The following is a 25,936-nucleotide window of genomic DNA, read 5'->3' as shown; positions in this document are numbered from 1 at the left end:
TTTAAACCAAATTGAACATCTTTCATATTTATTTTAGACTAAATTGATTTTTATTTGTATTATATTAAGTTAAAATAAGTGTTCATTTAGTATTGTTGTAAATGTCATTATATAAAAAATAAAATAAAAAGTCAGATTTTAATCGGTATCGGCTTTTTTTGGTCCTCCAATAATCGGTATCAGCGTTAAAATCATAATCGATCGACCTCTACTCTTGAGTGTGCCCATGTTTTCTCGTGTGCACGTCAGAGGTTGCAATAACGCAGGATTCTGTGTTTTCCACACAGAATAGGAACGATACAATTCAGTCTGCATGGTCAATGCAGCACATGCAACAATGTTGATGACAATGATGTTTCCACTGATCTTAATATAAATCCACAAGCGTTCTAGAATTACACAGAGTTCTTTTTTTATTTTTTATGATTAGATAAATTGTGTTAGCTGCTAATGCTAGTTAGCAAACGTAGCTCGCTAATACAGCCTGATAACAGTGCTGGTGTAGGCCTAACAGTATCTTCTAAATCAAAGAGGAATATAGTAATAATACCGCCAAATATTAAAAATACTATCGAGCTGATGTCACCTCCCAGCTCTTACTGAAACCTACCATGAGCAGCCCCCTCTTTCCATTTACTTTAACCAGCGTCCTCACCCACTGAGCACCAACAGACACTGCATGTCCATCGACTTTGAAATATGGTCAGTCCACCCTGGCCTTGATGTTAACGTCCACAGACGGACTGGACTGAACCAAATTTGAACCTATCATGGACGTACAGTCGGAAGTTTACATACATCTTAGCCAAATACATTTAAACTCAGTTTTTCACAATTCCTGACATTTGATCCTAGAAAAAATTCCGTCTTAGGTCAGTTAGGATCACCACTTTATTTTAAGAATGTGAAATGTCAGAATAATAGAGAGAATGATTTATTTCAGCTTTTAATTATTTCATCACATTCCACTCAATTTGTATTTGGTAGCATTGCCTTTAAATTGTTTAACTTGGGTCAAACGTTTCGGGTAGCCTTCCACAAGCTTCCCACAATAAGTTGGGTGAATTTTGGCCCATTCCTCCTAACAGAGCTGGTGTAACTGAGTCAGATATGTAGGCATCCTTGCTCGCACACACTTTTTCAGTTCTGCCCACACATTTTCAATAGGATTGAGGTCAGGGCTTTGTGATGGCCACTCCAATACCTTGACTTTGTTGTCCTTAAGCCATTTTGCCACAACTTTGGAAGTATGCTTGGACCCATTTGCGACCAAGCTTAAACTTCCTGACTGATGTCTTGATGTACAGTGGGGAGAACAAGTATTTGATACACTGCTGATTTTGCAAAAAATCACATTTGTATGATTTTTAAGTAATTAATTAGCATTTTATTGCATGACATAAGTATTTGATACATCAGAAAAGCAGAACTTAATATTTGGTACAGAAACCTTTGTTTGCAATTACAGAGATCATACGTTTCCTGTAGTTCTTGACCAGGTTTGCACACACTGCAGCAGGGATTTTGGACCACTCTTCCATACAGACCTCCAGATTCTTCAGGTTTCGGGGCTGTCGCTGGGCAATACGGACTTTCAGCTCCCTCCAAAGATTTTCTATTGGGTTCAGGTCTGGAGACTGGCTAGGCCACTCCAGGACCTTGAGATGCTTCTTTACGGAGCCACTCCTTAGTTGCCCTGACTGTGTGTTTCAGGTCGTTGTCATGCTGGAAGACCCAGCCACGACCCATCTTCAATGCTCTTACTGAGGGAAGGAGGATTGATCTCGCGATACATGGCCCCATCCATCCTCCCCTCGATACGGTGCAGTCGTCCTGTCTCCTTTGCAGAAAAGCATCCCCAAAGAATGATGTTTCTACCTCCATGCTTCACGGTTGGGATGGTGTTCTTGGGGTTGTACTCATCCTTCTTCTTCCTCCAAACACGGCGAGTGGAGTTTAGACCAAAAAGCTCTATTTTTGTTTCATCAGACCACATGACCTTCTCCCATTCCTCCTCTGGATCATCCAGATGGTCATTGGCAAACTTCAGACGGGCCTGGACATGCGCTGGCTTGAGCAGGGGGACCTTGCGTGCGCTGCAGGATTTTAATCCATGACGGCGTAGTGTGTTACTAATGGTTTTCTTTGAGACTGTGGTCCCAGCTCTCTTCAGGTCATTGACCAGGTCCTGCCGTGTAGTTCTGGGCTGATCCCTCACCTTCCTCATGATCATTGATGCCCCACGAGGTGAGATCTTGCATGGAGCCCCAGACTGAGGGTGATTGACCGTCATCTTGAACTTCTTCCATTTTCTAATAATTGCGCCAACAGTTGTTGCCTTCTCACCAAGCTGCTTGTCTATTGTCATGTAGCCCATCCCAGCCTTGTGCAGGTCTACAATTTTATCCCTGATGTCCTTACACAGCTCTCTGGTCTTGGCCATTGTGGAGAGGTTGGAGTCTGTTTGATTGAGTGTGTGGAAAGGTGTCTTTTATACAGGTAACGAGTTCAAACAGGTGCAGTTAATACAGGTAATGAGTGGAGAACTTGTGGGTGCTAACGCTGTCTTCTCCCGTTGAAATGTTGCATTTGGGCCTCCCGAGTGTCGCAGCGGTCTAAGACACTACAAATCCAGGTTCGATCCCGGGGTGTGTCGCAGCCGGCTGTGACCGGGAGACCCATGAGGCAACACACAATTGGCCCAGCGTCGTCTGGGTTAGGGGAGGGTTTGGCCGGCCAGGATGTCCTTGTCCCATGGCGCTCTAGTGACTCCTGTGGCGGCCGGGCGCATGCACGCTGACATGGTCGCCAGTTGTACGTGTTTCCTCCGACTCATTGTTGTGGTTGGCTTCCGGGTTAAGCGAGCAGTGTGTCAAGAAGCAGTGCGGCTTGGCAGGGTCGTGTTTCGGAGGACGCATGGCTCTTGACCTTTGCCTCTCCCGAGTCCGTATACATACATGTTATTCAATCATTGCACCCACACTGCTCGCTAGCGTCTGTGTAGCCAGGTGCAAAAATAGAACTTGGTTCTATTTGTGACGCTTGACATGCTGCAAGTCCCGCCTCTCCCATCTCCTCATTGGTTTTTAAGAGCATATACCCACGTGGGTGATTGAAAGATTAACTGAGGTCCACACTCCATTCCAGTTGTTGGTGGTAATACACCTTAAAGTTGGTTGCCAACCACCATATCAAAGTAAAATTCCAAGTAAAATAACAACCCAATGTTTATATCCTAGGACAAATTAGCTAACAGTAAGCTAGCTAGCTATTGCCATAAATGTTTAATGCTTTTCGACCTGTCCCCAAATTAATATAGTTGATTCCGAGGTCGTTTTGATATTTCCTCATGCGTGTCCTGATCGCGTCTGGTGTGGGTGGACAAAATCAACATGCGCGCGGTGGCGCACGCATGGTCTGGTCCGCATGTAAGAATCGATCTGTAGTCTGCACTGATATTACAACGCCACAATTTCCACAACATGTTTTACTCCAGTGTCAGCTCGTGGATTCTCTTATTTGCTGTTGTACCCCTGGCTTTGTTCTGCTGTGGAGAGGCCAGCATTTCACTCCAAAAGACTCAGAGCCACCCTCATGCACATAGAGACTGAGGATCTTTTAAGCGAAAGCAGATAGCGCTATAAAATAGGCCCATAAAGCTTTCAGCAGGTCCTTAAATAACCATCTACAGTTTTGTGACAGTCACTAGAAATAGACGCCTTACATTGCACCCTCAGCAAGGCCAGTGCAGTATCTGGTTGCTAGGTGACGGCAATGCGGAGCAGGTTTGCTGTTGCTCCTGTGATATGCTGCTGTGCTCTAGTGTCAGTGTTTCTCAATAGGAGAGAACATAAAAAGGGCATCAGGCCTGCTGCATCTCCTGTAAGAAGTATGAGCCTGGACAATTTTGTGCGTATAGGCTAAGGCTGTGGCGGTCATGAAGGTTTGTCAGCTGGTTATTGACTGTTAATTAACAAACATGTTTAGCATCTCTAGGCCTCCGCATACAAGCCGCTGATGCATGCCTTTTAGAACATCTACATTTTAAAGAATTCTAAAAAATCGATTTAATATACGCCATCACAATAAATGCATTATTATTATTTTTTATTTTTTTGGTAGGTCTAAAGAAACATGATATGGAGAATTTATTTCAGAAGAAACAAATATGAGTTGGCCTACTGTATGTTATCTGGCTATGCACCATACCATAGGCTGGAAGCTAGTTCATTTAGCAGACAAAAGCATATATTTTAATCTCCTGTCATTATGTTATGATTTTGTAAGAATAATATAATTGAACTTTGCTGAATAAAATGACAATGTTGAGCATATGTGATCATTTGAAACAACTCTAATCTAGCATATAGGACCTATTTGGCAACATTTGTTGTGAATGAAACAAACCTTAAATGTCTTAGAAATCAAAACATATATGGGCTGCATGACTATTTGAAAAGTTTGTGCTCTGTTCCTTAGCTTCATGTTGCACAACCTATTCTCTCAAGTGATCATATTTTTACCCGTCAGACTATTCTCAGTTTAATCTTGTTACTAATTAGTAAAATTTGTTTTGATTTAGAATGGCCAATTTATCAAATAGGTAAGGGCCCATTTATGAAAGAGGTAGGAACAGGGGCAGGGGGAAAAAGACATGTCATCGGTATGCACTAGAATAGCGAATGGAGGCCGCTTTTCTGCAGTTTAAGTCATGCCGGTTAGGCTACTCCAGTTTTGTAGCAGAGCAGCTGAGAAATAAATATAGTAGCAGCTGGGATCCTGCTTTTATAGTGTCAATCATCAAAACTCTGCTTTCACACGGGATTGCATTTAGAAATGTCTGGCCTTTAAGGACATGTATTTCACTTCATGCATCAACCACTGTTTGAGGAGCATGAGGCTTGACATGTCTTTTTTTTCTCCTGCCTCTGTTCCTACCTATTTGATAATAGGTGATATTCCGCCCAAACTATGTATGCAATGGGCTCTCCAACCATGTTCCTGCAGCTACCCAGTGTTTATTTTGGGAAACCAAGTGAAATCTGTTTGGGAACATTGATAGTAACATGTTTTCAAAACATAATTAAACTGTTGACAGCCCCTATCTCTGCGTGCTCAAGAAAGGAAAGAGGAGGACATGGAAATGCATGGTGGTGAGATATATTGTAGCTAAAGGTAATATCAGCTTAGTAATTATAATAAATATAAAACATTCCCTATTACTAGGCTATTCAAATGCAAATTGACGATAATTGTAGGCTAACACTGTAAGCCGCCCTGCACAATCGATGAACCAACAGCATCGCCTAGGCCTTTTCGTTCTCTCCTAGACTCATGGATAGAACGTTTGGAGCGTAGCATAAGGTAACCATTCCATCGAGTATGCATAATAATATAGTCCACACTCAAAGGCGATAACTAGAATGTGTTTCATTTTGGAGTGTAGGGTAGACCAATTATGTACCAAGACATCTTAAATCTGTAAAAAAAAAAATATATATATATCTACCGTGCATAATATCCGATAGGCTATGTAGGCCTATTGTATAACGGCACAGTCATTTTTTTGTTTTTTTTTAGGGCAGGGGGTGTCTCATAGAACATATGCATGTGCACAATTTCTAATATGCGTATGAGTGTTCTACATGCAACATCTGAAATGCTTGGAATTAATCAGCACCTTCCACAGTGCCTTCGGAAAGTACTCAGAACCCTTGACTTTTCCCAAAGTTCTTACGTTACAGCTTTATTCTAAAATGGATTTTAAAAGTCTACACACTACCCCATAATGACAGTGAAAACAGGTTTAGACACAAATATAAAAAATAAAATCTTTTATTTACATAAGTATTCAGACTAGAGGTCGACCAATTATGATTTTTCAACGCCGATACCGATTAATCGGCCGATTTAAAAATAAAAGGTATTTATTTATTTGTAATAATGACAATTACAACAATACTGAATGAACACTTATTTTAACTTAATATAATACATCAATACAATCAAGTTGGCCTCAAATAAATAATGAAACATGTTCAATTTGGTTTAAATAATGCAAAAACAAAGTGTTGGAGAAGAAAGTAAAAGTGCAATATGTGCCATGTAAAAAAGCTAGTGTTTAAGTTCCTTGCTCAGAACATGAGAACATATGAAAGCTGGTGGTTCATTTTAACATGAGTCTTCAATATTCCCAGCTAAGAAGTTTTAGTTTGTAGTTATTATAGGACTATTTCTCTCTCTACGATTTGTATTTCATATACCTTTTGACTATTGGATGTTCTTATAGGCACTTTAGTATTGCCAGTGCAACAGTATAGCTTCCGTCCCTCTCCTCGCTCCTACCTGGGCTCGAACGAGGAACACATCGACAACAGCCACCCTCGAAGCAGCGTTACCCATGCAGAGCAAGGGGAACAACTACTCCAAGTCTCAGAGCGAGTGACGTTTGAAACGCTATTAGCGCACACCCCGCTAACTAGCTAGCCATTTCACATCGGTTACACCAGCCTAATCTCGGGAGTTGATAGGCTTGAAGTCATAAACAGCGCAATGCTTGAAGCATTGCGAAGAGCTGCTGGCAAACGCAGTAAAGTGCTGTTTGAATGAATGCTTACGAGCCTGCTGGTGCCTCCATCGCTCAGTCAGACTGCTCTATCAAATCATAGACTTAATTATAACATAACACACCGAAATATGAGCCTTAGGTCATTAATATGGTCGAATCCGGAAACTATCATCGCGAAAACAAAACATTTATTCTTTCAGTGAAATACGGAACCGTTCCGTATTTTATCTAACGGGTGGCATCCATAAGTCTAAATATTCCTGTTACATGGCACAACCTTCAATGTTATGTCATAATTACGTAAAATTCTGGCAAATTAGTTCGCAACGAGCCAGGTGGCCCAAACTGTTGCATATACCCTGACTCTGCGTGCAATGAACGCAAGAGAAGTGACACAATTTCACCTGGTTAATATTGCCTGCTAACCTGGATTTCTTTTAGCTAAATATGCAGGTTTAAAAATATATACTTCTGTGTATTGATTTAAGAAGGGCATTGATGTTTATGGTTAGGTATAGTCGTACAACGATTGTGCTTTTTTCGCAAATGCGCTTTTGTTAAATCATCCCCCGTTTGGCGAAGTTGGCTGTCTTTGTTAGGAAGAAATAGTCTTCACACAGTTCGCAACGATAGTCACCGCAACAGCCCTAGGTCTACCATTTTAAAGCAACAGTCCTCTGTAGGCTACATGTAGGTAATGTGTTTGCCCTTTGTCATTCCATTCCTTTAAAAAGCCTCCGGTTTGTGCGCTGTCATTCAACTGCAAGGATGTTTGTCTTTTTGGGTCCTACTTATCATGTGTAGGACCCATGGGTCCTGAATGAGAAAAAGGCCGTTAGCTAGATTGCAATGGAAGCTGTAGATGGTGATTGACTCCTTGTCACAGTGAGTCCAGGTCATGTTGCCATTACTGAGAGACACTAAAGAGCTTAAGGCCTGTAATCCTGGGGCTCCTCCAGCTTCAGGTGCTGGCTGTCTCCCAGACCTGGATCACTGAAAACAGTCTTTAACGTGCCTCTCGCTCCAGAGGTAAACAAACAGACGCTCCCATACTTTACTGTACGTAAGCAGTCATTCATTCTCTCCATACTCTCCTCTACCTTATCACGGTATGTTTTCTCTCAAACACACACCTCACTTTGTCTTTTAACAGGTCTGAGTACATTCTGTGTGTGTGTGTGGTTATGAAACGACACACAAATACAATAGACAGAGCAAGATCAATTTGCCAATACGATCTCTCCATGCCATCAGCTATGCAAAGGTCTGTTACAAAACAAAGGCTTTTTGCATGTAGCGCTCACCAATCAGTCACAATGGGAACACCAGTTAATTGGAGTGAACCTGTTCATCTATTATGTGTGTACATCTGTTGTGCATATAGGCTAGTAAACCGGTATTGCAGGGTAACTGCCAACGTCGTGACATTAGAATTGCTAATGGCTAATCTCATTCCACCTTATAAGGAGGTTTTCACTTTTTTCCCCACATGCGATTAAGGCTACCCTTTGTTCTTGTAGACAATTTCCCTTGAAGGAAAACCCATGGTGGTCCATTCGCTGTGAGAGGAAGATGGTAGGGCTTTATCTTTAAATCTCCCCAAACCTCTGCCTCGTCGTCTTCACCAGCATTCTAATCCCCAGCTCTATGGTCATAGGCCTAGTTTAATCATGTTTCTCCCGGTGGAAATATTTCCTTTCTCTCTTCTAAAGCCCTCCTAGGAATGTGTGCAACAAAGCATCTTTTTTTTTTCGAGAGCGAGAGATGTCAAAAATAGCTGCGGATGGGGAGACTTATCTCCATGTCAGGCTGTATCTTCCAGTCTCAGCCAACTCTGCTGCTCCCAGAAGGTTAGAGATGATTCCCTCCATCGCGATCAGGGAGGGAGGTTTCTATTTGGAGGCAATCTGGGTCTCCTCCTTTTAGATGGCTTACAGAGAACATGTACACTACTGTCAAATCAAACTTTATTGGTCGCTTACACATGTTTAGCAGATGTAATTGTGGGTGTAGCGAAATGCATGTGTTCCTAGCTCCAACAGTGCAGTAATATCTAACAATACACACAATTTAAAAAGTAAAATAATGGAATTTAGAAATATGTTGGAGTCGAGAGTATAAATATACAGTGCATTCAAAGTATGCAGACCCCTTGACGTTTTCCACATTTTCTTACATTACAGCCTTATTCTAAAATGGATTCAATTGTCTTTTAGCTAAATATGCAGGTTTAAAAATATATACTTCTGTGTATTGATTTTAAGAAAGGCATTGATGTTTATGGTTAGGTACACGTTGGAGCAACGACAGTCCTTTTTCCGCGAATGCGCACCGCATCGATTATATGCAACGCAGGACACGTTAGATAAACTAGTAATATCATCAACCATGTGTAGTTAACTAGTGATTTATGATTGATTGTTTTTTATAAGATAAGTTTAATGCTAGCTAGCAACTTACCTTGGCTTCTTACTGCATTCGCGTAACAGGCAGGCTCCTCGTGGAGTGCAATGAGAGGCAGGTGGTTAGAGCGTTGGACTAGTTAACTGTAAGGTTGCAAGATTGAATCCCAGAGGTAAAAATCTGTCGTTCTGCCCCTGAACAAGGCAGTTAACCCACCGTTCCTAGGCCGTCATTGAAAATAAGAACGTGTTCTTAACTGACTCGCCTAGTTAAATAAAGGTGTAATATAAAAAAATCGGCCAAATCGGTGTCCAAAAATACCGATTTCCGATTGTTATGAAAACTTGAAATCGGCCATTCCGATTAATCGGTCGACCTCTACTCTCCAGAGATGTTCGATCGGGTTCAAGTCCAGACTCTGGCTGGGCCACTCAAGGACATTGAGACTTGTCTTGGTTGTGTGCTTAGGGTCGTTGTCCTGTTGGAAGGTGAACCTTCGCCCCAGTCTGAGGTCCTGAGCGCTCTGGAGCAGGTTTTCATCAATGATCTCTATTTTGCTCTGTTCATCTTTCCCTTGATCCTGACTAGTCTCCCAGTCCCTGCCACTAAAAAACATCCCCACAGCATGATGCTGCCACCATCATGCTTCACCGTATGGATGGTGCCAGGTGTCCTCCAGACGTGACTCTTGGCATTCAGGCTAAAGTGTTCAATCTTGGTTTCATCAGACCAGAGAATCTTGTTTCACATGGTCTGAGAGTCTTTAGGTGCCTTTTGGCAAACACCAAGCGTAAATTTCAGTCACTGATTTAATAACATTTGCTCTTGTATTTCAATATTGAAAAATATAATAACATAATGTCGTTGACAGAACTAGTCATTAATGTCCCTTAACGCGCAAAGACAGATTCAATGGCTGTAGCATAGCATATTCGACTGAATGATTAGCTAATAACTATTTGAGAAATGATGAATAATAAGCATATGCTTTTACCTGATAGACTACTAATGATAATATAACTTCAAATACCGAGCTAGTAACTTTAAGTAGCCTAGGTAAACTTAGCTGACCTTCAATTGAGGGAATTCAGAGACATTTTTACAACTCATTGAAACTCTGAAAATAAATACATGAGCAAATGTTACCAAACACGATAATAATAGGCCTGCATTATGGTAGGCAGCTAATTTATTAAATTACACTTTCCATCCTTCATTGGAAGGCCACTGTCTCTGCGCTGATCGCCTGTGAGTGAGACAACGGGAGCGTAGTAGAACGTCCCTCTGAGTAACGGGGCGTGGTTTTGGCTTAACTGCAGTGGATAAAAGAAAGATGCTGTTGTGAGGGCAAAAGGGGATGTGCAACTCAAAATAAGGAAAGTATTCTTAATGTTTTGTACCAGAGTATGTCAGCGGTGCGAGGAACAGAGTGTGCAAAATTGGACTGGAGCACGGTGTGAGATTTCCCAAAGGCTGGAGTGTTGGTCTTCTCGCCTGCTCCAGTAGCGCTCACTTCAGGAGCTATAGCCCCTTTAGCTACTGTCATGGAGTTCGCTAAATATTTTCATTAAGAAACTGATAAAACACACAGGTGCAAAATCAAGGTGACTTAGAAAGATGAGGATCAAAAGCAAGAGGAGTGCGGTGATGTGGTGTCCACAACTAAAGAATCATCATGGAATCTGAAAATACATGTATTCCGAGAGCATGATGGTGTACTTACTCTGTGTCACAAAAGGCTGCAAATGCTTGACATTTTTTTGGTATGCTATAGCTTTGAAATAATATAGCCTAAATAATACATTTTTGTTCCTTAGTCTCCCTGTTTGGCTCATGATCTATTTAGAGTTGATATGCTGTTTTTAATATGAAATGTAGCCTATTTGAAATTGTGTGTTCACCTTTTCATATTTATTCAAATACTTTTCATTCAAATCATATGGTTTGGTTTCAATACTTCAAAACCAAATGGTATGTCCAGGTAGTCACAGAAATAGATGGGTGTTGGTTAAATTGTGGTTTTAATGAATGGAGGGAATTTAGAGCTGTAGTTTTTTGTGTGAGCGAGGAGCGGTTTTTAGCAGAGCGGTTGGAAAGGACGTGGGACACCAGTACCTACATGAGCTTGGAGCAGAATATCCAACTGCTCAACTCCACTCACGTACGCAGTGTGTGTGTGTGTATATATTTATTTATTTATTTTAAGGTGACCTCGTCATTTGGCTGTCCAATTAGTCATCCAAAATTCAATGACCGTCACACCCCTACTATACCAGGATTTATTTGCTATGGCACAGGCACAGTAAGCCTAGTTATGATGATAACTAGAGTACTGTAACTAATGTATAGGGTCAAAAATAAATCCTGGCTCCAGTTAGGACAAATCAAAGGGAGAGAAGAATAAAAACAATGTTTAACTTGGTAGTCTCTCTGTTGGCCATGTCAAGGTAGGACGGTGCGACTAGAAGTAAGACAACACGCCTAGAGATGCACAAGGAGTAGTGAACTCTTCTACTCTCCTTCTCTAAGTGCACCTAAATCACACAATGCCAGAGGTGCTCAGGGGGGCTGTGGTTTTGAATATAACTGCGTGCCTTACCCCAGCACATTAGCCAGGGAATGCACTCCTTCACCTAACTCTTACAGATCTAAATCAGATGGTGTTTACAAGGTAAGGATGGAAACCACCAGGCAACAGCACTTACCTCACACACCCCATAAAGGCTGGAACCCAGAGCTCCCCTGCCCTAAGCAAAGAATTCCAGTCTCAGACAGGCCCTACGCTATAGCCTGCAGTAGACTCTTACTGTTGCTCACAGAGGAGGAATGTAAGCTGTGTGTTTGAGCGAGCAGCAGCAGCACCGGATAAAGATTCATGCTATGCAGGAAAAAAGAGAGGACGAAAAAATGTCTGTTACGTAAGACTCGCTAACCCAGAACACAATGACGCCTGATGCATTATGGTACAATCCACTCAGCCTTTGCCTGCCTGCTCCAGTTTAGCTTCAGACAGAGGACTTCCCGGAGTATAGAACCCAATTCTCTCAAAAGCATGACATTATGAGGTATTGGAGAACTGCTCTTTCTGCTATGTGACGAGACCTGAAGCCCTTCAGCAAGCCATGACAAACCGAAATGCATGTAGTGTGTAATAGCCCTAAAGCCAGGTGTGCCTAACCTTTCCTGAGCTTCTCTCATAGCGTGATATTTCCAGATACCCCATTTCCGGAGTCCATATAGTTAGCCAAATGCATGCTTACTGCTAACTTTAGTCTCCCAAGGCTTTTGATCCAAATTGAATCAAATGTTATTTGTCACATGCATGCCGTGAAATGTTTAAATACAAGCCCTTCCCCAACAATGCAGAGTTAAAAAGTAAGACATTTAGAAAATATTAACTCTGTAAATAGCAATCTCCAGCTGGAACAGATGTCTGCTAATGATGCTTTCCACTGCAATTTGTCTGCACTGCAACAGCCAAACGACCGGACCCTGTTGGAGTTCTGATGCGTCACGCCCCTGCCAGTCCTTCCACGCCACGGGCACAGTTTCACTAGGTTCGAAACCGCGGAGGGAATTCCCGTGGAATGTTCTGGTGCTACCACCTGTACAGTTCCTCCATGTCGTAATTCAGAAATGTGTCACTTCTCAATGAAAGACTGCCCCCACTCCCCCATCTTGCTTTCTCTACAGTGTCATGGTAACCCTCCCCCTCCTTGCTTGTACCAGCTCTGTCCCTCCAACAGCGGATGGAATATATGTGTTCAAGTTTTCATGTTAGTTTGTTTAGGAGTATATGTTTGTACAGTATGTAAATTTAGGTTTGTGTGTGTGCATGTACGCACAAATATACACACTGCACACATGTTACTCAACACTATACACATCAGCTACTACAGTGACTGAAATGACTAAGTGTTCAAAGAGCTGCAGTTAGTTTCAGAATGGGTGGCAAGGACTACGTTATTCCTAAATATTTCAAAAACTAAAAGCATTGTATTTGGGACAAATCATTCACTAAACCTCAACTAAATCTTGTAGTGAATAATGTGGAAATTGAGCAAGTTGCGGTGTCTAAACTGCTTGGAGTAACCCTGGAATGTAAACTGTCATGGTCAAAACATATTGATACGACAGTAGCTAAGATGGAGAGAAGTCTGTCCATAATAAAGCTCTGCTCTGCCTTAACAGCACTATCAACAAGGCAGGTCCTACAGGCACACAGCTCCGACACCCATGCATACCCCACAAGACATGCCACCAGAGGTCTCTTCACAGTCCCCAAGTCCAGAACAGACTATGGGAGGCGCACAGTACTACATAGAACTCTATTCCACATCATGTAACATAACATACGCACTATACACACATGTACACATGGATTTTGTGTTGTAGATATGTGGTAGTAGAGTAAGGACCTGAGGGGACACACTTAGTGTGTTGTGAAATCTGTTGTGTGAACCAATCCCACTTCCTTATTTGCTGGACCCCAGGAAGAGCTAATGGGGATCCATAATAAATACAAACAGCATTCAGCAGCACTGCACTATAAAGGTCTTGGTGAACAGGCAGTGAGTGTTAGGGTTTCAGTTAGTCACGTGCCAGCTGTGTGTGAAACGCTTTGCCTAGTTTGCTGTGTACAGTACAGACAGAGCTTTGTAATGTACATGAGAATCCATCTAGGCCTTTACAGTAAGGCCATGCTAATTAATAAATAACACATGCTGGAATTGGCGTGGCTTCATAGAGAAGGTTGCTTTTAGACCCTAATGCAGGGTTCCCCACCTGGCAGCCCGCGGGTGGTCTCATTTGGGCCCACAAGTTTTATGAACACAAGTTTTTTTTATTGTTAGACATAGGACTGTAAAAACACCAAGAAATCAGCTCCAAATGATTTTCATTTAAGAAATCTGTTCCTGCGTGTTCCCATGCAAAAAAGAGAGGCGTAATCATATTCAAATGTAAGCATGGTTTGAAATTGTTTTAGTCAAACATATGTATTTTATTTATTTAACCTTTAACTAGGCAAGTCCTTTAAGAACAAATTCTTATTTCCAATGACGACCTACGAAGAGGCAAAAGGCCTCCTGTGGGGACGGGGGATAAAAAATAAATAAATGTAGGACAAAAAAACACATCAAGACGAGACACCACAACACTACATAGAGACCTAAAACAACAACATGGTAGCAACACATGGCAGCAGCACAACATGGTCGCAGCACAAACATGGTACAAACATTGTTGGGCGCAGACAACACCACAAAGGGCAAAAAGGTGGAGACAACAACACATCATGCGAAGCAGCCACAACTGTCAGTAAGAGTGTCCATGATTGAGTCTTTGAATGTAGAGATGGAGATAAAACTGTCCGGTTTGAGTTTTTTTTGCAGCTTGTTCCAGTCGCTAACTGCAGCGAACTGAAAAAAGGAGCGACCCAGGGATGTGTGTGCTTTGGGGACCTTTAGCAGAATTGTGACTGACAGAACGGGTGTTGTATGTGGAGAATGAGGGCTGCAGTAGGTATCTCAGATAGGGGGGTGTAAGGCCTTAGAAGGTTTTATAAATAAGCATCAATCACTGGGTCTTGCATCGGGTATACAGAGATGACCAGTTTACAGAGTATAGAGTGCTATAAGGAGCATTGGTGGCAAATCTGATGGCCGAATGATAAAGAACATCTAGCCGCTCGGGAGCACACTTACCTGGCAATCTATAAATAACATCTCCGTAATCTAGCATGGGTAGGATGGTCATCTGAATTAGGGTTCTTTTGGCACCTGGGGTGAAAGAGGAGCGACTATGATAGAGGAAACAAAGGCTAGATTTAGCTTTAGTCTGCAGCTTGGATATGTGCTGAGAGAAGGACAGTGTACCGTCTAGCCATACTCCCAAGTAATTGTATGAGGTGACTACCTCAAGCTCTAAACCCTTAGCGGTAGTGATCACACCGGTGGTAAGATGGGAATTCTTCTTATCGAACCACACTACCTTTTTATTTTTGAGGTGTTCAGAACAAGGTTAAGGGCAGAGAAAGCTTGTTGAACACTAAGAAAGCCTTGCCTTGTTTAACACAAAATCTGGGGAGGGGCCAGCTGAGTATAAGACTATCATCTCAAATAAAATGTTATTGGTCACATACACGTGTTTAGCAGATGTTATTGCGGGTGTAGCGAAATGCTTGTCCATATAAATGGATGAAAGCTTCCTACTGCCTGACTTATGTTGTTGACGTAAATTGAGACGAGCGTGGGGCCTACGATCGAGCCTTGGGGTCCTCCCTTGGTGACAGGCAGTGACTGAGACAGCAGATGTTCTGACTTTATACACTGCTCTCTTTGAGAGAGGTAGTTAGCAAACCAGGCCAAAGACCCCTCAGACACCAATACACTACCCACAAGAATGGAATGGTCTACTGTATCAAAAGCTTTAGCCAAGTCAATAAAAATAGCAGCACAACATTGCTTAAAATCAAGGACAATGGTGACATAATTTAGGACCTTTTTAAGGTTGCAGTGACACATCCATAACCTATTCGAAAACCAGATTGTGTACCAGAGAGAATACTATAGACAGACGTAAAGAAAGCCAGTCAGTTGATTATTGACAAGTTTTTCCAACACTTTTGATAAACAGGGCAAATTAGAAATAGGCCTATAACAGTTAGAATCAGCTTGATCTCCCCCTTTAAATAAAGGATGCACCGTGGCTGCCTTCCAAGCAATGGAAACCTCCCCAGAGAGGAGAGAGGCTCTGCGATGATAGGGGTTGCAACCTTAAAGAAGAAAAGATCTAAACCATCTGACCCAGATGTTTTTTCAGGGTCAAATTTAAGGAGCTCCTTAAGCACCTCAGACTGTGACCGCCTACAGGGGGAAACTGTGTAGCGGGGCAGGGGAAAAGAGGGAGGAGCATCGGGGCTAGTCGCATTAGAAGGGCTGGGAGATGTTGGGAAATGTTGGATGGGCAACGAGGCATGGCTGAGTCAAATAGGAATCCTGACTTAATGGAGTGGTGATTTTTAAAGAGCTCAGCCATGTGCTCCTTGTCAGTAACAACCGCATCATCAACATTAAGGGACATGCGTAGCTGTGAGGAGGAGGGTTTATTCTCCAGAACTTCTTGGTGTTAGACCCACAGAGAGAGAACTGCTCCTTAAATTAATGTAACTAACTTTGGCCTTCCGGATAGCCTGAGTGCACACTTTTTTCTCATTTGCCTAAACGACAGCCAGTCAAGCCTGAGTATTTGTGTGCTGAGCCTTTCGCCAAATGGTGTTCTTGATCAAATCAAATACATTTTTATTTTTCACATGCACCGAATGCAACCGCTGTAGATCTTACAGTGAAATGCTTACTTCTTGAGGTGGAGTAACTCTGTCAGATCACAGTTGAACCAGAGGCTGAACCTGTTTATTAATTCAAATGTTCTTTATGGTGGTGTGTTTGTTAACAATACCACTGAAAATATTTTAAATAAGGTCCAAGAGGGTATCAAGCTGATTCTATACCAATTTACAGAGGCCAGGTCATGAAGGAAGGCTTGCTCATTAAAGTTTTCCAGCAAGCGTCTATGACAAATCAGGACAGGACGTTTAACTGAGCAGTCCATACGAACACAGGCTGTGAAACGGTGATCACTAAGGTCATTACAGAAAACACCAGACTGATACCTAGCAGGATTATTCGTGAGGATTAGGCGAGTAGCCTTTTCTGCATGTTTGGAGTCCTACCTTGTGGGATTGATAATAATCTGGAGGGATTTATTGTTTTAGGACTTGGTCAGGTGGTTTAGCATGTACCAGTTTAGGTCACCTAGCAGGACAAATTCAGATTTAGTGTAAGGGGCCAGGAGAGAGTTTTGGGCAGGTAGGGTACAGGCTTGTGCTGATGGTGGACGATAACACCCAGCAATAGTCAAAGAGCTATTTGAAAGTTTAATGCTTAAAACCAGCAAATCCACAGACTTGGTGGAGACAACCGAGCACTGAAGGTGTTCATTGGTAAAGATTGCCACTCCACTACCTTTGGAAGATCTGTCTCCGAAAAAGGTTATAACCAGAAAGATTAACGTAAGTGTTAACACTCGTTCGTTCTTTCTTTCTGTTTGGGCTTCTTACGGTCAATTTGCGGTCCGCAAATTATTTGTAATTTAGTTCCGGCTCCCCGACCATCCATTCAACAAAAAATCTGCCTGTGGCTGAATCTAGTAGATCAGTTATTCCCAAACTGGGGTACACAATGCCATTGGGGGTACGCCCCCAAAAAATGGATTCACTTAAAAAAAAAATTTTTTTTTTAATCCAACAGGGCTATACATTTGGGTTAGTTTTTTATTTCTCTTTCTCTCCTTAGTAGCCTCGTTTTCACTGCCAAAAATAACTGTCGTCTAGTGTTCAGCGAAATAACAACATGATTTCAAATACAGGTAGCCTAGTCAAATAATTAACATCCAATCATATTAACCATTATTCTCTCGCAGGAATTCCACTAACGGTCCGTATGTAGCCAAACATAGCTGCTGCTCATTCAGTTTGCTCGAAAATGGATAAATAGTTATTTTTTTAATTAAGGCCTGCATCCATGGAGACACATACCAGCTCTACTGATAGTACTGCTACTACCAGCAGTACAACACCTGCACAACGCAAGTTGTTCTGCTTCCACGAGCACATCCAATGCTAGCATCAGTAATTCTACATTTGTTGTTAGCCCAGCTAGCATAGACACTGACAGTTGTGAATCTGATGCAGCCGAAGAGCTACTGCCCCCTTACCCGGGAAAGCATCGAACAACAGACAGGGACATTTGACCATCAGAGGCGCAAATATGATGAGAACTACATTGATTTGGGGTTCACTTATGTTGGGAGTAGTGCCTTTCCTCAGCCACAGTGTGTTATATGTGCAAAAGTACTATCTCACAACTCGATGAAACCTTCACTCTTGCGCAGACATTTAGAAACCAAACATGCCATTTTGGAAAGTAAGCCACAGGAGTTTTTTGAGCGAGAATTAAGACGACTTTCGAGTAGTAAGACATGTATAAAAGCAACAGATACTATTAATAAAAAGTGGCTAGAAGCATCTTATATGGTGAGCTACCGAATGGCTAGGACAGGCAGGCCCATACTATTGTGGAGGACTTCATTCTTCCTGCTGCCGCCGATATGGCTGGGACAATGCTGGGGGAAAAGGCCAAAAAAAACTGTACAGACAATGCGTTTCACGACACATCAGTGACATGGCAGGAAACGTTTTGAAACAATTACTGCTTCGCATACAAGCCAGTGAACACTATGCATTACAGCTGGATGAGTCAACCGATGTGGCGGGCCTGGCATGTGTCCGTTTACGTTTATGGGGGGTCAATTTAAGGAAGACATCCTCTTCTGGAAACCAGGACAACAGGAGAGGATATTTTTAAGGTATGGGACAGCTTTGTGACATCAAATGGACTTTGGTGGTCAAGATGTGTTGGTATCTGTACTGATGGCGCAAAAGCCATGACAGGGAGACATAGTGGAGTGGTAACGTGCGTGCAAGCAGTTGCTCCCGACGCCACTTGGGTACACTGCAGCATCCACCGAGAGGCTCTTGCTGCCAAGGGAATGCCTGACAGTTTGAAAGACGTTTTGGACACTACAGTGAAAATGGTTAACTTTGTTAAAGCAAGGCCCCTGAACTCTCGTGTATTTTCTGTGCTATGCAATGATATGGGCAGTGACCATGTAACACTTATACAACATACAGAAGTGCGCTGATTATCAAGGGGCAAAGTATTGATGTGTTTTTTTGAAATGAGAGATGAGCTTAATGTTTTCTTTACTGACCATAATTTTCACTTGTCTGACCGCTTGCATGACGACAAGTTTCTCACACAACTGGCCTATCTGGGTGATGTTTTTTCTCGCCTGACTGATCTGAATCTAGGATTACAGGAACTCTCCGCAACTATATTCAATGTCCGGGACAAAATTGGGGCTATGATTAAGAAGTTGGAGCTCTTCTCTGTCTACATTAACAAGGACAGCACACAGGTCTTTCCATTGTATGATTTTTTTTTGTGTGCAAATGAACTCAAGCTTACGGACCATGTCAAATGTGATATAGCGAAGCACCTGAGTGAGTTGGGTGCGCAACTTTCCCTGAAACGGATGACAAATAACTGGATTCGTTATCCCTTTCATGCCCTGCCTCCAGTCCACTTACCGATATCTGAACAAGAGAGCCTCATCGAAATTGCAACAAGCGGTTCTGTGTGAATTTCATTTAATCAGAAGCCACTGACAGATTTCTGGATAGGGCTGCACGCAGAGTTTCTTGCCTTGGCAAATCGCGCTGTTAAGATATTGATGCCCTTTGCAACCATGTACCTATGTGAGAGTGGATTCTCTGCCCTCACTAGCATGAACACTAAATACAGGCACAGATTGTGTATGGAAAATGATTTAAGACTGAGACTCTCCAATACAACCGAACATTACAGAGTTATGAGCATCCTTTCAAGCACACCCTTCTCATTAACCTGTGGCGAGTTATTCACAATTTTCGATGATCAAATGAAGGTGTATATGCAAGATGGCTAAATAAAGAGCAAAATTATTGAATTATTATCAAATTATTATTTGAGCCCTTGTCCTATAAGAGCGCTCTGTCACAACCCGTCTTGTGGGAAGTGACAAAATCACACTCCATTCTTATGTTTAATAAATGTATTGTATAGTGTGTGTCTGTGGCAGGTTTACAATGATGGCAAAAAACAACATTTGAGAGTGCGCTGACCCTGGTGCTAGAGGGGGTACACAGCTGGAGGTTGAGTGTTTGAAGGGGTACGGGACTATAAAACGTTTGGGAACCACTGATCCCTGCCCTAATGCTTGTTCAATTTGGAAGAAAAATAGTGTTCATCTGGAGAATGTTGAGACATAGGCTGTCTTAATTATGTAAATAGCCCACCCTTTATGTTTTTTCTGTGATTTTAGCAAAAGCTCTGCAATCGGGAAGTGTCAAAGTCAAGAAAACAAGACTTTCCCCTGTGAACAGGAGGATTAAGGATGTCATGTCTCCCGTGTGAGCATCAGAAATTAAAGGAAATTGCTCTGTAGATCTTGTGCATCACCGCAGCCAGCATAGTTAATGTTTAACGAGCCGTTGGCATAGTGGAGTTGGCAAGGCCTTTCACACAGGTACATGTTATGGCTACGGCCCTGTGTTTTGTGCAATCATGTGACATAGCAAGATTTTATCCTGTGTTTTAAGCCTTATCCAGAAATAAGAATTACATCAAAAATTAAAGCAATTGTCTGAGGATGGTGCTGGACCATCTAACATAAAAAGAAAAGGAGACCGTTTGACGAAAAAGCTTTAAAAGGTAGACTCAGTGAAATGACGTTGCCACGAGCAGATATTGAGATGCAAGAACTTTGCTCTCACGCAGTCACACGGTATCTGCGCAGTGTGGTAGCCAAAGCACCAAAACAGCGGAGAAGTTGAGCCTCACACTTCAACGCTCTTAGTTGTTGCGGAAATTTACCAACTATGCTGCATACAAGTCCAAATCCAGGCATGTCACTTGACTGCACAAAACTCAGGACCCTAGTTATGTGCCTTTTTTAGTTTTCAGGCCTCGTGAAACATCTGGGATTTTTAAAAATGCCTTTAAAATGACAACAGAACAGTTAACGGTAAACACTGCTTGTTTGAGCTAAAACACTCACATGTTTTTGTCATAGAGAGCAGCTATAGGCCTAGATGTAAGTATTATTTTTGGCTTTGATAGTGCCTGAGATTGCTTTATTGACTTTGTTGCCTAACCTGTGCTGGTAAAAGTCAAATGCCAACCCTCTTGTTTCTACAGCGTCCTCCTGAATTATTGGCACCCTAGGTAAATATGAACAAAAAAGGCTGTGAAAAACTTTAATCGTTGTTTGTCAGCTTGATCTTACTCAACATATCATATGAATCTAACCTTTAATTGAGTTAAACACATTTTACAAGAAACTATTTTATTCAAAAACATGCATGCCAGTTATTGGCACCTCTACAAATTATTTTGAACAAAATCAAATTGATGTATATTCAGATTTTATGATTTGTTAATTTTAAAGTTCATCTGAGTCTTTGGGAACTCCATGACTTCCTGTTTCACTGGGGTATAAATATGAGGTGACACACAGGCTAAACTCTCTTTGTCATCCTTCAACATGGGAAAGGATAGAGAACACAGAAATGAAATGAGACAAAAGGTTGCTGACCTTCACAAATCAGGCAATGGCTATTAAAAAGGTAGCTACAAGCCTGAAAATACCCATCTCTACTATTAGGGCAGTAATTAAGATATGTAAACCTGGAGCTCTAATGAACCTGCCTGGAAGAGGACGCAAGTGTATTTTGCCCCCACGGACAGTGAGAAGGATGGTTCAAGTGGCAAAAAAATCTCCAAGGATCACAGTTGGAGAATTGCAGAAGTAGGTTACATCTTAGGGTCTCCAAAACTACAATTAGGTGCCATGACCAAGTTATTTGAAAGGGTTGCCAGAAGAAAGCCTCTGATGTCACCAAACCACAAACATAAGCGCCTGGAGTTTGCTAAATGTCATTGGAACTTTGATTGGAACCAGGTTCTATGGTCTGATGAGACTAAAATATAGTTTTTTTGCAACAAACACTAGAGTTGGGTTTGGTGTAAAAAGAACCATGGTAATGCAGAAAAGATCCTAATTCCCACTGTGAATGAAGTATAGTGGTGGATCTGTGATGTTGTGGGCCTGTTATACTTCCAAAGGCCCTGGGAACCTTGTTAGGATACATGGCATCATGGACTCCAAGTACCAGGAGATTTTAGGTCAAAACCTGTCTGCATTTGCCAGGAGGCTAAAACTGGGTCGTCGTTGGATCTTCCAGCAGGACAACGATCCAAAGCATACCTCCAAATCTACACATGGTTCGCTGACCATAGAATCAAGTTTTGCAATGGCCGTCCCAGTCCCCTGACCGAAACACCATTTGAAAACCTATGGGGTGAGCTGAATAGGAGAGTCCAAAAGTGAGGACCAAGGACTGAAGGATCTGGAGTGTTGATGTATGGAGGAATTGTCTCAAATCCCTGGTCTTCTCCCACCTCATCAAACATTATAGGAGATGACTCAGACCTGTTATCTTGGCATCTTTTTTGTTCATATTTTCCTCGGGTGCCAATAATTCAGGAGGGCAATATCTACTAGAGATAGCATTTCACTGCACCTGCGATAACATCTGCAAAACGGTACGCAACCAATAAACTTTGATTTGAGTTTGAGTGTTCTTTGAACTCACGTGTGATAGGGAATTATAGGTCATAAAATATCCCGGGGTCAGTTGCCACAGTGAAGTGATTTTACTTTGTGCATTTCAGTTTTGATACAATAACATTTCCACATGTAAGGAAAATGTAATGATACAGTAGCTTAGTGGCCATCTGAAAGAAAGGGGGGGGGAAAAAATGTTGCTTAATGGGTGGGAAAAGGAAAGACCTTCCAGACGAAAGGCAGTTTCCATTATGACAGGCATATCCTGTTCAGCAATGCCTCTCTTCCTCTCGCTCTGTTCTCGATCCCATCACCCACAGCAAAGTTTGAGTGCTCTCTGTCCAAACATACTGCACATTATGTGGTTCAGCCAGCCCGTCACTGACTGAGGCCTCTAAGTGAGTTAGGATGTTGTCAACATGGCACTCTCTATTAGAGCCCGACCGATATATCGATTCACTGATATTATAGGCCGATATTGGCCTTTTACCGCTATATCGGTATGGGACGATAATTCAACCAATGTGTAATAAATAGGATGAAAAAACATATCTCATGCTTATCTGAACACTTGCGGACATTCTCATGATGTCATTATTGTCACAATGTATTAAATCAGCATTTGAAGCAAACTTATTGAACAATTTCTCTTTTGGATGGCAAATTCTGAAAATTCACTGGAAAAATTACACTTTAATTTCCCCGCTGTAAAACAGTATATCACAGATATATCGGTATCTGCAAGTTTTGTCCCCAAAGAAATCTGTATCGGACAAAAAACAAGATTAACTTGGGCTCTAGTCACTATTCATTACTGTATTACAGCATTGAACCACAAACACTGGACATCTCATTACTGTATTACAGCATAGAACAACCACACATTCTTCCCTGAGTCTAAATACTGTATGTGTCCAGGAGAGAGTTGGAGCTTTAGGTCGCGTTCACGTTGTCATGCTGCGTTACACAGTTGCTAAACTAATCATCAAGCAATCCCCACAAAGTTAAGTGTCACTATTCCAAAGCAATACAATATTACAGAGAACAAGTTAATTATCTCACCTCAGAAAATATTTATAATTTTGTACTTCTTGTTCACTAAATGCATGCTAATGTTGGGTTTTTGAGCTAGTGCACAATTGGCTCCCATTCACGCCTTGGAGGAGAGCTGTCTTTGTCCCAGAATCGCCGGGAATGCTCCGCATGGCTCATTGACGACGTATGGGCAATGTACACAATGGGCATTAATACAATTCCAATGGAGTTTCCCATCTCCTCAAAAGTGTCTCTGGTACTATGCCCATAATTTTTTTTTCAAGGCTTTTTCATCCTGATACCGTATCAGTTAAGATCCATAACCCTACTGCTAGGCTAGGCTAGCCCAACGCTGTGCTGTACTGTTCTGTCATGGCGTCTCTGGGCGGCTGCCATAAGTGCTGTTTGTAGCCTGGCCGGGATCAGGTTTGACAGCTCTAATAACCCTGCACACACTCACTGTCTAATCCATAAATGGCTTTATGACAAAGGCTAGAGTGACTGGGCTGGCTCTATTGAGTTTTATGTCAAATGCCCGTTGATTGGAACAACACTGACTACCTCGAACTACCAAGGTTAAGGGCTTGTAAGTAAGCATTTCACTGTAATGTCTACACCTGTTGTATTCGGCGCATGTGACAAATAAGATTTTGATTTGAAATTGTGATTTTTAAAATCGGATCTCTGGGTCCTTGCCTGTGTTTAATGTCAATTATAGTCCTCACATCTCTGTTTTCACAGGCTGTGTAAGCATTTGGCCTATTATGATTTGAGGTACAGTATGGAGTGTTTACTAAAACCTACTAAAATGTTCCATTAGGATTACTCTCAACTGCACCTATTGTATCAGTGTTCTGTTCTGTGTTCTGTCACTATACACATAAGCCAAGTACCTGTAAACTTGTCGTCATTCAGAAAATGTCTGTTTGGCCTTGCACTGAGGATTTGAATTGAGGCCTCTGTATATTGTATAGTTTGGCTCTGTTTCAGTCAGTATTGACATCCAATCTGCCCATGAATTTTCATAAAGTTTTGTACTTTTCTCATGTCATGACGGGTCTTTTCCTAAGTTACATTGTCGGGCTGCCTTGGCAACAGTTGACTGCAGTTTGTGGGTAATGTTGTTTAGGCTACAAACCAGGCAAGCTTTTGTTGACATCGATACCATGCGATGGTTGTACATTCGCCCCATTTAGGAGTCTTAAGGCTAAATGACAATGTAGACTAAATGTTGTTTCCATGTCATCTCTGGTTCCAGATGCAACCTCCACGGAGCAGCAGGAGCTGTTCACCCAGAAGCTCCAGCAGTGCTGCATGCTGTTTGACTTCATGGACTCTGTCACCGACCTGAAGAGCAAGGAAATCAAGCGGGCCACGCTCAACGAGCTGGTGGACTACGTCTCCACCAACAGGGGCGTCCTGGTAGAGACAGCCTATCCGGAGATCTCAAATATGGTGAGTGGGCTCCTTACACTAACAGCCTTTTCACGCTACTGAGTAAAACCAAGCTGAGACTAGCTGTACGGTGTTAGCCTATTTACGCATCCTCCATAGTTGCTGAAATGGACAGTGGACAACAGTTTGTGTTAGTACAATAGTGTGAAAATGGTATACCAGAAAACTATTTTGTTTTGTCACGGTGAAACAATTAAGCACCCTGTCCCTGACATAGAAGTTTCATCAAGCAACATTGGGGGATTTTATACTCCGGACTCCGACATTGCTTGTCCTAATATTTCTACATTTCTTATTTCCATTCTTTTACTTTTTAGATTTGTGTCTTGTTGTGTATTGTTAGATATTACTACACTGTTGGAGCTAGGAACACAAGCATTTCGCTACACCCGCAATAACCTCTGCTAAATATGTGTATGCAACCAATACATTTTGATTTGAATCTTTATCCTGGATAGAATGCTACTAAAAAAGGAGAGAAAGTGGTCATTTAAAACATGAACTTCAATTGTAATCAGGGTTTGAACGAAGAAGAAAAAGTACTGGGGCCTCTCGAGTGGCGCAGAGGTCTAAGGCACTGCATTGCTGTGAGGTGTTACTACAGACCCGGGTTCATTCCCGGGCTGTGCCACAACCGGCCGTGGCAGGGAGTCCCATAGGACGGCGCATAATTGGCCCAGTGTCAACCTGGTTATGGGAGGGTTTGGCCGGGGGGGTCTTTACTTGGCTCAACGCACCCATAGCGACTCCTTGTGGTGGGCCGGGTGCCTGCACGCTGACCCCAGTCGCCAGTTGTACAGTGTTTCCTCCCCCGCGGCTGGCTTCCGGGTTAAACTGGCGGGTGTTAAGGAGTGCGGTTAGACAGGTCATGTTTCCGAGGACAAATGACTCCACCTTTTCTTCTTCCGAGCCCGTTGGGGAGTTGCAGCGATGAGACAAGACTGAAATTGGGGATAAAAAGTGGGTCAAATACAAAATAATAAATAAATATACATTTAGAAAAAGGACTGATTCGCTCATGGCTTGGTTATCAAAACAACTTTCCATACTCACAAAAAGCTTATTTCTCTACAATGTTGTGCACGAATTTGTTTACATCGCTGTTAGTGAGCATTTCTCCTTCACCAAGATAATCCATCCACCTGACAAGTGTGGCATATCAAGAAGCTGATTAAACAGAATGATCAT

General features: G+C 42.2%; 1 protein-coding gene across 1 annotated transcript in view; it reads left to right on the top strand.

Moving 5' to 3' along the window:
• ppp2r5a (protein phosphatase 2, regulatory subunit B', alpha isoform) overlaps window positions 1–25,936 on the top strand; it is a 76,043-nt gene that overhangs the window by 14,332 nt on the left and 35,775 nt on the right. Inside the window, exon 2 of the mRNA XM_038968152.1 lies at window positions 24,552–24,748. Coding sequence (XP_038824080.1) covers window positions 24,552–24,748 — 197 coding nt within the window. The remainder of the gene's footprint in view (window positions 1–24,551; window positions 24,749–25,936) is intronic.

Source organism: Salvelinus namaycush, chromosome 29 (genome assembly GCF_016432855.1).
Source record: "Salvelinus namaycush isolate Seneca chromosome 29, SaNama_1.0, whole genome shotgun sequence".
In the NCBI taxonomy this organism is placed as follows: domain Eukaryota; kingdom Metazoa; phylum Chordata; class Actinopteri; order Salmoniformes; family Salmonidae; genus Salvelinus; species Salvelinus namaycush.
Note: the sequence above shows the minus strand (reverse complement) of the source record. Positions and strands in the feature narration are given on the sequence as shown.